Here is a 16473-nt window from a genome sequence, read left to right as displayed (position 1 = left end):
TCAAAAAGTAAACACGTTTCTCATTGGATGTTGTTGACTTCTATAGAAATTATCAGCCAATCGAAACTGTTCTGTTTTTAGCACTTGGATATCGTCGATGCATAAAATAACAAACATGGCAGCTGCTGAAAACTTTCCGTCCGAATGGCTTTTAACATGCAAGAAATCATTAATTACTTCTTCTGTAAGTTATTTAATTGTTCAAATTATTATACTACATTCGATAAAGGCAACTGGTTTATACGAACCGTGAATGAGTGTAGTCAAAAGACGCAGCCCTGGCCCTGGGCCATGCCTCTCTAGGCTATCTCTCTCTCCGGTTTGCTGGACCTCCCTCCAATGACAATGTTGTCGTATGTAGGTCTCTAAGAGCTGGTCGCTTCGCCCTGTTTTTTTCAAATTTATTTTTTTAATGGCTGCAGCTTATATTTAGTTTTAATGAATTGATAAATTGTTGTTGAAAATACATACAAGTTTTTCTATAATTTAATAATTTATTAAAATATTTTCTTGTGATTGATTGTTGTGTTTTAATTATATAAACCACCAGACGGACGGAGTGATGCATACTATAATAAGGCCTATACTATATATGGTTACCATAGTATAGGCTTGAAATAGTACAGGTATATATATGTATGATTTAGCTCCAATTTGCATTGCAATGCAACCAGTATAACTATACTGTTTAATTTTTCTTTTCAGGAATGGAAATCATTTTCTTTGGATCTTCAGAGTGGTCTAAAAAATGAATTGCAGTTGTCGGGAGTGAAGGATTTTGGTGATTTGTCAGATAATGAGAAAAAGCTTTTAATCAACAAAACAGCAGCCACATTAAAGCATGGTAGTTTGTCAATTGTTAACACATTTTAAAAGTTTTCTTCCAACTTTCTTATCTTATTAGTTGAGGTTTACATTTTTTTAAATATTTTTCTTCTCAGGAAATAGCTTTCAGGAATTTCAGAAGAAAGTGTCCAGCAGTGTTGATGAAAGGCTAAGTCAAGAAGTGAATAAAGACATTCTGAAATCATTCCCTGCACAGGAGACTAAACCGCAGTTATTGTTTCAACATATTGTAGAGGGGGCTGTTCATTTTTTAAAGCAGTGGCCAGAAATGAAATCAAAGTTAAAGATTTTCTTGAACCAACCTTTGACACCATTGAGGGAGTTATCATGGAAACTGTATCTTCAAAATCCAACCAGTGAGTTTTTACTAAAGCTCTGTCTACACCATCAAACTAGATGACAAAAAAAGTGTGACTGATGTGCCAAAGTATGGTATGACATCATCTTGTACAGTACATATATGGGCACATCACATTTTTTTGTCACAGTTTGATAGTGTAGAGCTTAACACAGTTTAGATTTTGTTTGCCACAAAATCTGAATTTCAAGAATTTCTGATTCATCAAAAACAGTATGATGAAGAATAAGTTATATATCATCATTCATGCATTACATAAAAAACATGCACAAAAGTTTGATAGAGCTAACATAATTAATATATGCTTTATAGAAATGTTCAGCATAGGCCTAATTGTCACCACATCATCCAAAGACCTTACAGTAGTGATAATTTTATAACGAGCTAGATTTTAAGTGCAATTTGCTATTACAATTTATTTCAGTTGCTAGAGAATATTCTGATTTACTAAAGAAGAGTCCGAATGATGTTATGTCTGTACTCGATCTAGATATCATCCACCAATCAGAAGCAGCTTTACAATCTGAACCAACATTCCGTCCACTAGCCAATAATAGAAGTAAGTCCAGTATCCTACAGAACCATGAAATGGTTCAGACATTTTGCATACACTAGTGAAAATGCAGTAGGGTCTGTATAACCTATCTATGTATAAATTGTTAAAATAGAATGTGGAACTCGCAGCCTAAATGTTAATTTACACAGATAAGTGGTAACGGTAATACAAATATAGAATCTATGTTATTCCTTATGACCATTTACACACAAGACGGAGCGGACAGACGGTTTCTGCTCAGGATGGATACAGATTCAAGAGTGGGACAAGTTACGAGGTTTTCCGCTTACCATTACCTCTCGTCTCTGTATATTGGCCATAATAATATAAGCATGTTAATTGCAATAATCTAAAACCTAGTACTACATAGGTCAGTAGCATTTGATTCCGATAGTAGAAGTGTTCAGTATTACTAATTTTGTTTAAATTTTTTTTCATTAACAAAAACAATTCTATTTTAAAGGTATTCTACATGCACTGAAGTCCGTCCTGTCCTATCACCATGCCAGAAAACAGACCAAAACAGCCTTACTAGAAGTAGACGTAATGCTGGCAGTCCCATTCCTCGTAGTTGCACTCATGGAAAATAAGCCAGAAGAATTAATAAATCGACCTACAATGACCTTGATGATTCAGGAATATCTAAGCTTTATGACAACCAGACCAACGTACATGAAGGAGTCTTATCACAAAGTAGGAAAACTATTCTATACTAGATTTAAGACATAAAATTGCAATTTAGGAGATTGTCATTGCCTTGTGTAAGCAATGGCTTTTCAATTTCGTGAACGTTGGTATTGATCAACTTTTGTTATTAATTATTAAACATATAAAAACACAATTGTAATAATGTTCATACATTAAGGGTCTTTTACACTTGTTCTGGCACAGGTCCGGTGCCGGGCAAGTAAAATCAAACAGGTGTGAAAGAACCTTCAGGCTAATTTACAATCTTTCTAATGAAATCTAAAATTAGACTTTATACTCTAGTAGAAATTATTTGATTAAAAGACTAAATAAATCAAATGAAATCTACCTAATTAATTTTATAATTTTCTCTTTTCCAGAATTTTCATGTGTCCATGGAATCATTTGTTTCCAAGTTAATTGAATTTCTCAAGAGAGGTAACAAAGAATTAGCAGAACATATTGAAAGTATATGTCAAAAGGAAGGTAAAGACACATGAAACTGAAAATATTGAATTATTCCTTTTGGTGGTTACCTAAATATCTTAAGCTCTGTCTAGACTATCAAACTTTATGTGACAAAAAAATGTCATGTGCCCATATACTGTATGAACATGATGATCACTATCATATTTAAGCATATCAATAATAATAATAATAGTCTGCTCTTATATAGCGCATATAAGCAGGCTCTCAATGCGCTTTACATCAAAAATAAAAGCAGGAAATGTTAAATTAAATAAATACCATATTTGGGCACATCAAACTTGTTTTTGTCAAACTAGTTTGATAGTGTCGACAGCTTTACTAGATGTTGACTCCTGTTTTCTATAGGTACAGACAACCTTGCTCATAATTATCAGCATGATTGTCAATACAAATATAGAAACATGGTCAATCATGCATATAGAAAATAGTAAATTTTATGCACTGTATACAGTTCCTCTGGTTTTGATTAAACTAAAATCATTTCTTATAATGAACATATATGGTTGTGTATTTTCAGATGCAACCTCAAGTAAAGAGCCTGTCTCCATTTTGAGTCCATGGTCACGATTTGTTCGACCAATGGTCAGATGCCTTTTTGTAGGTAAGTTTAAAGAGGTTATAATGATCACTTTCTTTATATTTACCTTTTCTTTTTCCACACATAAAAAATGAATCCTAAAGTATTTTGTACTTGCAGTTGTTTTTAATGATTTCTTATTTATTTCTACAGGTTTCTTAAATATGGATGCTGTGTTATTTTGTTGGGACCAGTATATTCTCTGTTTAGGTAGTCCCAAGTCAACCCTTGTACATGCACTCACTGCATCAGTACTTCTGACCCTGAGTAGAGAACTTAAAGAATGCCAATCAGTAAGTTATTTCTTATTCAATGTTACAAAGTCTGCATGCATAGTGTATTCTAAGTAGTATCTAAAGCTCTGTCTACACTATCAAACTTTTTGTGACAAATAAATTGTGATGTGCCCATATGGATGATGATGTCATGTCACTACCATATTTGGGCATATCACCACCATATTAGGGCATATTACACTTTTTTTTGTCAAACTAGTTTGATAGTGTAGACAGAGTTTAAATGCCATGCACTGATTTGTATACAAATCTGAATTGTGTTGGGAGGTGTATAAAAGTGTTTGCCTTCTTATGTATAGTACCAATACTTATGAATGTACTTGTTCTTAAAATAATAGTATCTGACTTACTCTATAATATGAGTTTACTGACAAATTATCACACTGTAATAGATACATGCTGTTTTAATGGTAGGACGGTTGCACATTGATTGAGCAATTCTTAAATACTTAATATTTTTTTTATAAATATTTTCAAAAGCTACAAGAAATGCAAGACGTTTTAAAGTCAAAATCAAAGCAAATAAAGAAAGAAGAATTAATGTACAAGGTAATAATAGTTTGCTTTAATATCTATATAATTTAAATATAAAATATCTATATATTTAAATACAAACAACAACATTTGAAAAAGTCTTGTTCACAAAAGTTAACGGTCAATCCTTCAACTAACAAATTATTTTCCCCATTGACCTCTTAAACATTCATTATATTATACTATAGATACAAAAGCACTTTTTGACTGAACTTAAGAAGGAGTTGTCTGAAGATGAAACAAGCTTCCAGACATTTGATCCAACTCATCAATGTACGTATTTAATATAATGATGTGATGGGACACGAATACCTACTTTTAGTTTAACTGGTGGCAGAAATCATTTCAAATTTAAAAGAAAAGCAACATAAATTTATTACTGTATATCCTCTGGTATAATCCCACTCCCTAGAACACGAACTTAGGCTGAATTTGAGTGGTGGCACTATACCCAGGAAAACAATAATTGGTAAGCATTTCTTGTAAAAAGTCATCTAACTGGCTAGAGAGAGACCCAGTTCCAATACTGGTACTATACTTGGGGATATGCCTGTTTGTGAAATCTGACATAAAGTAAAGAGTGGGGGGATTAGACCTTAAGTGGGATTATACCTACAGTAACTGTAATAAAATGCCATTTGAAGTAATGAAAGTATGTATAAAAACCCCTCTTAAGTGGACACTGTTTAACAGTACAAATGGCGTCAATTTACAGTAGTACATAATAGTAAGTATTTGTCTTTTTTTCACAGCCATATTAGAACCTTTCAAAACATTAAATTCTGCATCTCTGCCACAAACTGTTAATGCACAAGATAGACGCCTAGCTAGACAAGAACGAGAAGAAGCAAGGAAAAGGTACTGTATGTTATTTTTTTGTTAACAAGACCCAATAAAAGTTCCCCTTAATAGCTATTGTAATGTTAAAGTTTAACTAGTGCCCATCTTTTGACAAGAAAATATTTCCTTAAAGATGGTGTCCCTTGAATCTGGTGTTAGTCCCAGTGTTAAAACATTGTCCCTGTTTCATTTCACAGGAAAGTGTACTCTTTATATGAGAGTCTCCCTAAATAGGTTGTTCCCTGAATATGGGTGGGAGGGAGGGTTCTACTATACTGTATAATGTAAACAATAGCATATTATACATATTTCCAGCCATAATGTATCTTAAAAGTATAATGTTTGTCATTACAGAGAACTGGAAAAGAAAAATGAGAAAGAGAAGTCAGAGTTGGAGAAGAATAGTAGGAAAGAACTACTGGAAAAAGTAGTAGAAGAAAAAAGGCAGACATATCTTGAAAGAGAAAACCAGCAATTAGAAATGCTGCTTCAACAGGTAATACCTGTAGTGTACATAGTCACAATCGGTATATATCAATTTGAGTACAGTAGAACGCTTAAATGGTGACCATTTGGGTCCCAACAAACTGTCCCCTGAATAGGGGTTGGCCTTAGTGTTAAAATATATGGTGCCCCTCATTTGTTTCCCCTGAATTGTGTGTCTCCTGAATAGGTAGGAGGTGTTCTACTGTATGTATTGTAGTATTTTGAATGTTAAAGATGTTGGCAAACTATCTTTATACAGGAAAGGGAGCAAAGGCTTGATTTCGAGAGAAAAACACGTATAGAAATCGATCAACTGATGGAACGGCTGAGATCTTCCAGGAAGTTAGATTCTCCCCCTCTTATACCGGAATCAAAAATTGAAACACCGTCTTTTCCAAGATTATCACAAATCAGGTATTAAAATCTCATTTTTGTCTTCATTGTCCATTTAATGTGATGCCTTTTCTTATTGTATTCCAGTTGGGCCTGTCTATTTAACTCTTATTTGCAACTGCATTTTAATCTAAATTCTGTTTATATTATTATTTATAATTACAGTCATCACCCTATTAATCCACCTGTGTCGCCACTAAGCCGACACTCGACAGCAAAGCCAGACAAAGGTGTACAAGAAAGATCAGATGAGCAGTTAGCAAAGAATACAAGCCTTGATATTATGCAGAAAGTCATGCAAAGTTTTAACAAAGGTAAGCCTACAATTAAACAATTACAGTCCCGTCCAATGACAATGGTACTAAGTGCTCTATAGAAGTAATATTGGTCAAAAAAACTTTGTGTACCAAGTACATGGACATTTTTATTTTATTTTTTTTCATCCAACAGCATGAACGCCAATAAAAGGAGCGATAAAAACAATAATTTAATCCTCAAATTCTAGAATATTATCCACGGATGACAAATTTTGAATAGAAAAAAGATAGAAACATCATTACTGTGCCGGCATTGTCCTTGTACGTCCTTGTACTGCATTGTCCACTACTTCTTTAGGGGTTTTTTTGTCAGTGTTTGCCATCCTGGTTTTTTCATACTGGATCAAGACATATGCTAATATTTATTATTACTATATTTATTTGAATAAACGCCTCACTCTGAATAAACGCCTCCCTCGAAAAAACACCCCCCTCGAATAAACACCCCCATAGAACATCATTTTGAACAAACACCCACCTCAAATATTCCTTCAGTTGTTTAACTGTGAGCGAAATATATAAATGAATTAATGAAAAAGTTATATTTGCTGATTTAAAAACCAGAACAAACAATTTATTATCGACAGAAAGCCATTTTAGTGTTTAATTCATGCTTTACTTTAAAAAATAAATAAAATTCTGTGTGTAATGAATTCTTTGCAGTTGCTAATGGCGACAGTGCAGTAGACGAAGCCAGTTAAGGTCAAATAGTAGTAGTGGTATCTAATTGTGAGCACACTGCTGCTATGGTACTCTCAGTCTACGAACAGAAGTGTGTGTTCAAATCAAATTTGAACACTTTTTTTTATTGGAATGGTTTTATAGATGGTGCCCTTTGTTTACCTTCCCATCAAACAGTTTTACTGTATTTAATTTTAATTATGTCAGTGTAAAATTGAATAATAAATATTGTTATTTATCTTGTAGTACACCTAAAATGCATTCTAGCAGATTAAAATTTTTAAACAATATTGTAAATATTTACATACTTTTAGTAATTTAACCTAGATATTTATTTATGTATTTGATTATATTATATCATAATGGTATCAAAGTTTATTATATATTATATCATGTTATCTGGCCTTTAATTAAATTATGAGATCAAAAATCGACTAAAATGTTGTTTTATAAACACTATTTAGTATTAACTATTGTTATATACTACTTAGCTTAGGACTATAATTGAACTACTTTTGACTAATTGGGCTGTTAGTGCAGCGGTCAGTCACAATATTTCATTTTCGTAGCCAATCAGCAATTAGCTGCAAACTGGGATTTTGCAATCTCTGGGAGTCGCGGCATAATGGGATTTGGAAATATCTGGGAGTTGCAGCACAATTAGTGTACTAACATTTAAAGCAGATATTTTACACAATCGTAATCTTTTTGCACCTTAGCCAGCTTATGACGTTGACCTATTTCTGCATAAATCCACTTTCCGCATGTTTTCTGTTAACTTCTTGTTACTAGACGAGGTAGCCATAAACATGTGTGATACTGTGAAAGGATATGAACCCAGTTTGTCGAACCACCAGAGGTATAAAAACACAGAACAAAAAATATCTATTGTTTAGTCTATTTAATAAACATTAAACTTAAATTACTACATTAAATGTAGACAAAAAAGTCACATAAAAGGATACATTTTAACCCATAGCCACATGTAGTATTTACAAAATATTGTATGTAGTAAACATTAAACCTTGTAAATTAATTGCATTAAATGCACAAAAAACATCACAAAATTAAAAAATTAATAGTTCACATTTTAAACCAAAACCCTGTAGTCAAGTAAAATTCTATAAAATGTAAGCGCAACAAATATGTACATTAGGCCTGGTGTATACTGTATCAACCATGAATTACAGGCAGAATTAAAATCCCTGCTTTAAAAAATGCTGTAAGTACTGTAAATATAATAATTAACTTATTAATAAAAGTATTAGTATAGTAACCATACTACCATGCAAAATGTATTTACATTTTACAATTTACAATTGCATTGACTTTTGCCTGCATTTCCCAATATTAAACTACATTTAGTATAGGAAATTAATATATTTTTCTATTTGTATAAATTTACAGGCATAGAAAAACTCTAAACTGCCCAGTGCTATTGTGTATATACATATGGCTATAATTACCAAGATAAAGTTTTTCCCCAATAGAATGTATATTACTTAAATTACTAACTTTTACTTGTTAAACTTAACTACCATATATATATTTTTTTCATATATTGAAAAAGTAAATACTTCCATTTAATTGTATTTCAGCAGATTTGAATGTAGTGGCAAACAAATAATATATAAACACAAAATAGCAGATAGGACAGCATACCAGGGACTCTTCCCTGATCATACTAATGGGGGATATGACATCATAGTCCACTCATAATGATAGGCTCCTATGTTTAGAACCAACATATATCCCACTGCCTATTAAACAAAATTTGATTGTAATATGCTTGATGAATACCCCATTCATTTAGCATTTTTAATTTGTCTAAGGTTTACCGTAAATGCCCCATCCCCATATCAGCCTGTGATAAGGTAATCAGACAATGTAAACCACTCAGGACAATAACCACCAATTGTGGACTGTACCATTGTGAGAGTGGGGTGGTTGACAATGTTGCTCTTGCTCTACAATGGAGTGTGGTGTCCTTCATTCTTAGAAAATCCTCTTTCTTAATGCCTGCGACAACATTTTCTTCTCCTTGTCTAGCCTTGCAAATACAGACTTGTTTTCAATGGCTCTGCGCGACATGTTTGGCATTACATCCTCTATTGACCCGCATGGGACGGACTTGTGGATTAGATATCCAGCCTTTCCTGTTAAACAGAATATAAATAGAGTAATGTAAAAAATGGTATAATCAATATTAAAACACTAATGTAAGGCTCCCTGCTGTAAATTGGTAAAGTTAGGGTTGCAGTATACATGTGTAAAAAGGAACTAAATGAAAAAATTGAAATTAAAACAAAAAGATTTGTTTCACAATGAAATGCATATGCATAAAAACAATATTATATTTTTCACAATAGAATGCATAACAATAAAAAATATGAAATGCATAACAATAAAAAATATGAAATGCATAACAATAAAAAATATGTTTTACAATGAAATGCATAAAAACAATATTATATTTTTAACAATGAAATGCATAAAAAACAAAAGATAACCTTCACAATGAAATGAATAAAAACAAAAGATGACATTATTGTTGTTTACCTAGGCTGTAGGAGACATGATCACACATGCCCATTAACTGTCCAAAATACACCTTGCCTGATTTCTTTTCAATGCCTTCTTTCTTCATCCTGAAAATATAATATAGTATTTTGTTCTCTACTATACAATTATCAAATAGGAGGTGTTCATTAATAGGATTTCTACTGTATTTAAAGTCTCTGTCTACACTATCAAACTAGTTTAAAAAGTTTGATGTTCCTAAATATGGTAGAGATATGATGTGTCCATGCATTTTTGTCACATAAAGTTTTATAGTGTAGACAGAGCTGAAGCAAACATATCAAAAGTGATGACTTACATTGCAACAACCCTCTTAACAGATTTTTCATTGTGTGTAGCAAACATAGTGATGTATTTTCCATTCGGTGACTTTCTGATCTGGTCGAAGGCATAGTCCATACACTTGCTATATGACAAATTGGTTTCCTCATAAGAGTCATTGGTTGGAGCTGTACAAAAAAATTAAATCATCAGTTCATCTGACCTATTGGAAGACTAAAAATGCTTAGATTTTTTTTTTTTTTTGCTTTCTAACAAATATGTTGGGACAGTAGAAAGGGTTTAATTTGTGCTATTTATGTGGTTTTAAATACTTTAAAATAAGACAAGGTCGTTTTATTTGACATAAAAAAAAATTTAAGGCACACTCAAGTCAGATAAATTCTAAAATAGAATGAAACAATAACATAGCAAGTAGGTATAACATGCAAAACAATGCTGTAATTATGATTATGAATACAGATAGAACCCTTATTATTAACCCCTTCAAGACCCAACAAAATGTCCCTTGAATGGGGATTGGCCTTGGTAATGAAACATATTTCCTCTTTAGAGGGATGTTCCAAAAAAGGGTTCTACTGTGTACTTAATTTTACCTTGAAAACCATTTTTCAATGCTAGGGCCTTTTCAGTTTCCAAGTAAGCACCTCTAACAAGTTTAAATCCAAAACCAAAGTTTTCCTTCTTGGCCAGTTCACCATCCATACATAAGTTGTTGAAAGTTTCTTTCAGCAATGCTTGGTACGTGCCCCATACATATGTTTTCTTGTGGTTGAACTTTGACATCATAGCAAACGTGATCATCGCCATTGTTGAGCAGTTACTATAGTATTCTGCGTCCACCAAAAACACAAAGTCGCAGTCAACAGATTTCTGAGAAAAAAAACCCAAAACAAAATGAACATAAAAGTATAATATAAAAGTAATAACATTTAACAAACATTTCAAATTGTTATTATTCTAAGATATTACAATTGGCCTTGTTTGGAATTTCCTCCAAAATTATAAAAATTGGTTTAATTGACAAAAACACAAAAGAGATTAATTTTAAAAGATAAAAAGTTAAACATTTCAAAAGAAAAGATTTTAAGAGTTCAAGGTTTTAGACAGGAATGGATTCCACAGTTTTTGGGATATGAGGTCATAAACTATATTCTTACCTGGGCTACTTTGTTAATTCTCTGTAGTGCAGCTGCCAATGACTCGTTCTCTGCTGCAGTAAGTTCAGGAATTGGCTGTCCATACAAACAAGAAAATAATTACTGTTTTATTATATCGATTAAGAGTTTTACAGAAATTCTAACACATACAGCGATTATGCTGATATAAATAATAATCTGAAATTGTAGAGATGACAAAATAAAATAATAATAATAATGTAGCAGTGAAGAAGCAGGCATAGAAACAGGATAAAATCATGGAAGAAATCATTAGATACTGTAAGATACTTTAATTATTCGTTTACAAACCGAGTATGAATGATGAGTTGTTGACCCAAAATCACAGTAGGATAAATTATACCGATACAGAAAAAGAACATTGTTCAGCATTTAAACCGGTTATTTTTGGAAGCAGTCAACCAGATCCACATGGAAGGAAATCTATGGATGTGATTGGTCGGCTAGACTAATTGTTATATAGACCTAGCTGTCTTTACCTGAAGATTGCCATCAAGACCTTGTGCAAAATTCTTATAGTTAACCAGACTGTCGTTAACAAAATTGCGTCCATTTTTCTTTATAACAACTTCCAATTTATCCTGTAAAATAAATATAGTACAGTAATTTGTTTACATTATAATTTCTGGCAGTACTTTTGATGGATATTGTTAAAATAAATATACTAAGTCTTACCAACAATTCTGTATCAATAAAGCTGGATAGCTTTATTTGTGAGATCACTTGCTGTGATGTATCACAGTGTATGGTTTGAAGATTAATACACTCCAATACTCCATCAGCATTTGTATTATACCATTGCTCCTTATCACTAAAAATCAAATTATTAAATCATTTGAGATACTGTGGAAGTAGGATGGTTAGAGCATGGAGGAATTAAATAAATCCTCCATAGAGGATACGGTGGAAGTAGGTCCCTGGATTTGGATTCCTCTGGGGAAGCAGGTTCTTGGATTGGGTACAGGACAGGCCCGTAGCCAGAGGTCGGGCGAACCCCCCTTTACAGCCTAATATTTAAAAGGAATGAATATAGGCTATATTTCGTTTGTCGATGAATTTTTGAATTCATGTGTGAATGATTGATTCATTAGAGGTAATCTGTGATGGCTCTAGTAACACTGCTATGCGTGGGTACTTTGTGAATAACGTAGTATGCTACATACACAAGCCTAGATAGGGAAGATCTGTACTGTCGTTCATTGCGAGAGGAGGGGGAAGTCTGGTAATGTGTCATGAAAAATGTAACAAGCCAGAGATGAAAAAAAATCACTAACATTTAGCTGATTGTCGTTGTTTTAGTCGTCGTCAGAAGTTTATCGACCGACATCTATTTCTCATGTGTAGTAGAGCGTTTCTTTGATTGAATAATGTTGTTTGTATTATAAGTTCATCAGTTCATTTTGGATTTTCAGTAAATTACCAATGGTTTATTCAAAGTCAAACTGTAACTAATCCCTCACTATTCAATCAAAATGTTATTATTATACTAGTATATTGTTGAAAAATGGATTGCGTGATATGAAAATGGATTGATAGTAAAACGTAATAAAGATACGTTCTTGTCTGATTATTAGGTATTCATGCTCTGATGAAGCAGAGCGATTATTTTTGTAGCGTTCCATTTAAAATAAATTTTATTACAAAGAAATATTTTGTTTGTGAAGGTCGTTTTAACAATTAGGCTAATATCAAAGCATTCAACAATGATAAAGTGCCCTGCAACTCTGTAACTCAAGTTTCGGGTCCGGATGGATATTGTATACGATGAAATGGAACTCAATTTTAATTTAGTGGCAGAAACAACATTTAGTATGAAATTAAGGGTGTTGCCCGGGCCACAAGGGAAACACCCCTGGGTCCGCCCCTGGCTATAATAAGCATTGAATTTGCCTTCTCACCCAAATTGTGCTTTTTTTTGGGGCTTGTAACTTGAACGCAAAACAAAATACCGAGTGAATGATCAAACAATCGGCGGTGGTTCAGCACACAAACACGCGCATCTAACATACGGCAACAAATGTTATCGTCCTTTAAATAGTCCACGTGTTTGTGTGAGGAGGAGGAAAAAAGTATGATCATTTTGTTTAATGGTAGCATGCTGCATGAGAGTGTTTTTTCCGGCTAATTAGAGGTGCCATTTATCATGAATGTTATGTGCGAGAGTACCATTTCCGGCCATCAAGGGGTGTCATTTAACAAAATTCGCCTCAAACCCCATCGGGTTGTGGGGGGAGGGGGTTTGGCGCGGGGCAAATACTTAGTGTCCGAACCCCCCCTTGACAGATCCTGGCTACGGCCCTGCAGGAGACTGGAAAAGCATGTCCCTGGATTGGGTAGAAGACAATACTGGGGACATAGTCCTTGGATTGGGTAGAGGACAATACTGGGGACGTAGGTCCCTGGATTGGGTACAAGACAATACTGGGGAAGCAGGTCCCTGGATTGGGTACAGGATGATACTGGAGAAGCAGGTTCCTCGATCCTGGATTGGGTGCAGGACAATACTGGAGAAGCAGGTCCCTGGATTGGATACAGGACAATACTGGGGAAGCAGGTCCCTGAATTGGGTACAGGAAGATACTAGAGAAGAAGGTCTCTAGATTGGGTACAGGACAATACAGGGGAGCAGGTCCCTGAATTGGGTGCAGGTCCCTGGATTGGATACAGGACAATACTGGAGAAGCATGTCCTTGGATTGGATACAGGACAATACTGGAGAAGCATGTCTCTGGATTGGGTACAGGACGATACTGGGAAAGCAAGTCCCTGGATTGGGTACAGGATACTAGGGAAGCAGGTCCCCGGACTGGTGTATTATTTACCTGCAACCTGATGAGTCCTCAGCTGTAATGTGTAGCATTGATCCAATTTGAGCAGATGAAAGACGGGCAACGGTTTTACCTATATCTTCTGATGTTTCTCCTGAGACAAATTGACTATAGAAGGTAGCTTTCATTACTGAAGAAAACAGTCTTTTACCGAGAATTCCTTGGCCCATTTTCCACAGCTGTAAAAACAATGCAATATACCACATACTGTATTGTTATCTTGTATTTAATATTATTCTTACATTAGGTTGAAAAAAAAACTTCAGACTACAAAAATGTAATGATAATTTTGTATCATAATTTGCGTGGTGTCAATTTGATAGTTATTGATTTATTAAAAGTTGTTGATTTGGAATTTAAAAAAATGTATACAATAAAATTAAAAAACAAAAATGTAGACAAAAATGACAAGTAAGGATGACCTTAAAATCCATTATTTTGTTTTAATACTTAAAGATGTATTGTCCCCCAAAAACATGAAAAATGAAGCTTAATAAAATCAGACTTTAAATAGGCCATTTTGCAGTTTAATCAAGTTATTCACTTCTGTAAATTTTTTTGAATTCTATTTCACTTATTAAAAGACAAAAGAAACGGTTAATTTTAACAAAAAACCATTGTCTGACAGACAATTGAAGTATTTTTTCCTTTAAATTATTTTTTTTCAGGTAAATATTTTTTTTTTTGATCCAGTTTTTGATCAAATAGAAAAACTGTTAGGTGACATTAAAATGGAATATTTAAAAAAAAATTGACAATATATCTTTAATGGAATTCCGATGAAACTTTTTCACAAGTATACAGTGTACCATGTCCCGCATACCTGGCTCAGCCTATATCATGTGCCAGTTCTGTGGTACATTTCATTTCGAAACCTGAGTTGCACTGATGAGATCTAATAAGATCGAAACAGTACGGTCTGCAGATTGGATACATATATATATATATATTCTCTTTATTTAAAAGATACTGACCAATCTCGTGGCCAAATGGGTGTAAAAACATACATAACAAGTGTAAGAATAAAAACAGCATTAAAACGGAAAAAACAGTCTTTCAACTTTTAAACTTTAAGTTTCTATTTTTATTTAATTGTTATATTAATATAAAATTACAATATAGAAAGAAAAGTATAATTAACATACCTTCAATGCATTATTTACGAAAACATTGTAGCTGCAGATTCGCAAAATAAGCATAGCTCTAAGCAGTTCGAGGTTACTTTTATTTGCAAATGCTTTTTCTGCATTTTCAAAATCAAGTTCTGCATTAACATTAGTACTCTCCTGTGTGGCCTCATCCTCGTAGCCTAATCCCAGTGTCGACTTCATATCTACATCATTTGACCATGGACGATCTGGCCACTGAGCACTACCGGAAACGCCACTGAAATGATCTGTAACCGTGTCCGATTTATTGACGCTGTCCATATTGCTGCTATACCCATATTTGGGTGTATGCCAAGTAGTTAAAATCCACGGGTATTTCTGCTTTATCAGCCTGTTATCGCGACTGATGAGTAAACGACGAAAACCTGTAATAAATCGAATTTGATTCATGATGGCTGCTCTGCAATAAGTTATAATATTAATAGTAGTATACTATCTACACAGAGAATCCCTGTAAACAAGAAATCAACAACAAAACAGTGGCGTATATATCCTACTACAACCAGAAATTTCCAGTTCTCGCCACACTCGACTCACGATGCATTGTTTGGTTTACTACAATATTTACTACTGTGTTTACTCAAGCGTAAACTTCAAAACATTGTTATGTTATGAATTGCGCCTTCAATAGTTTGCATAGACGAAACTCCTAAAGTCAAGTTTATAATGAGTGTAAACGTTGTTTATTTAGTGCGTGATATGTTGTTTATGTACGTTACTCTTTGGGTGTGGACCAGCGTAATCCCGCCGTTATAATGAACGTACGCAATTTTCGTTTAGTTATTCATTTTTTGATGTACTTAGAGTATAATATGCTAAGTAAGTAACAAATTTAAAACCATATCGGTCCATTTGAAGTAAATAGGCCTATTGAGAGCTTGCTGATTGAATAAAACTAAGTAGCGTTTTGAATTCAAACGTTACGGTACACTATTTAGGTAGACAATACATTATTATTGTTAGATTTGATTTCGTTTTCTGAGCCGTTTACGAATGTTTTTACAAACGTAGTCGAAAAGTGTCGGAAATTGAAAAATGGCTTGGATGGCTTTTAGTGAAATTGGCTACTTTTCGAGATGCGCTTTTTTCAAGAACGTCTGACAACTAACGGGTCTCCTTTTCGAAATCAATACTGTAAATTTTGTGACTTAATATGCAATATTTGGCCTATAAACTTTCGGAGACATTTTGTTCAACTATGAAATTCTGTTCTCTATAAACCAAATGAAAAGCATTAAAAGGCCTCGAGATAGATGGGCTTGTTTATCGGGATTACTTTTACTAACTAATGACACAGGGGCTTAATTCCTTCGAAATGTCGAGGGATTTTTAGAGGAATACATGTTGAAAATAATACCATTAGTTTCTTTAATTAATCT

The 16473-nt window shown here is 33.5% G+C and overlaps 2 protein-coding genes across 2 annotated transcripts; one reads left to right on the top strand and one right to left on the bottom strand.

Annotated features, from left to right (window-relative positions):
- The first annotated feature begins 106 nt into the window (after positions 1-106).
- LOC144858975 (uncharacterized) lies at positions 107-7797 on the top strand. The gene is made up of 15 exons (XM_078715147.1): positions 107-184; positions 706-844; positions 942-1202; positions 1629-1763; positions 2224-2453; positions 2828-2933; positions 3454-3537; positions 3667-3806; positions 4290-4358; positions 4532-4616; positions 5096-5201; positions 5538-5679; positions 5929-6083; positions 6228-6376; positions 7043-7797. Exons 1-15 carry the CDS (start codon positions 116-118, stop codon positions 7078-7080), a joined length of 1908 nt encoding a protein of 635 aa, XP_078571273.1. The 5' UTR covers positions 107-115; the 3' UTR covers positions 7081-7797.
- A 147-nt stretch (positions 7798-7944) lies between these two features.
- Positions 7945-15578, bottom strand: LOC144858973 (hydroxyproline dehydrogenase-like). Its single transcript, XM_078715146.1, has 9 exons — positions 15071-15578; positions 13920-14104; positions 11773-11908; positions 11577-11678; positions 11080-11154; positions 10516-10792; positions 9939-10089; positions 9620-9708; positions 7945-9216 (listed from the first exon to the last, which is right to left on the bottom strand). Exons 1-9 carry the CDS (start codon positions 15482-15484, stop codon positions 9056-9058), a joined length of 1590 nt encoding a protein of 529 aa, XP_078571272.1. The 5' UTR covers positions 15485-15578; the 3' UTR covers positions 7945-9055.
- Positions 15579-16473: the final 895 nt, after the last annotated feature.

Source organism: Antedon bifida, chromosome 2, assembly GCF_963402885.1.
Source record: "Antedon bifida chromosome 2, ecAntBifi1.1, whole genome shotgun sequence".
NCBI lineage: Eukaryota > Metazoa > Echinodermata > Crinoidea > Comatulida > Antedonidae > Antedon > Antedon bifida.
The sequence above is the reverse complement of the archived record's forward strand: the minus strand, read 5'-3'. Positions and strand labels throughout refer to the sequence as shown.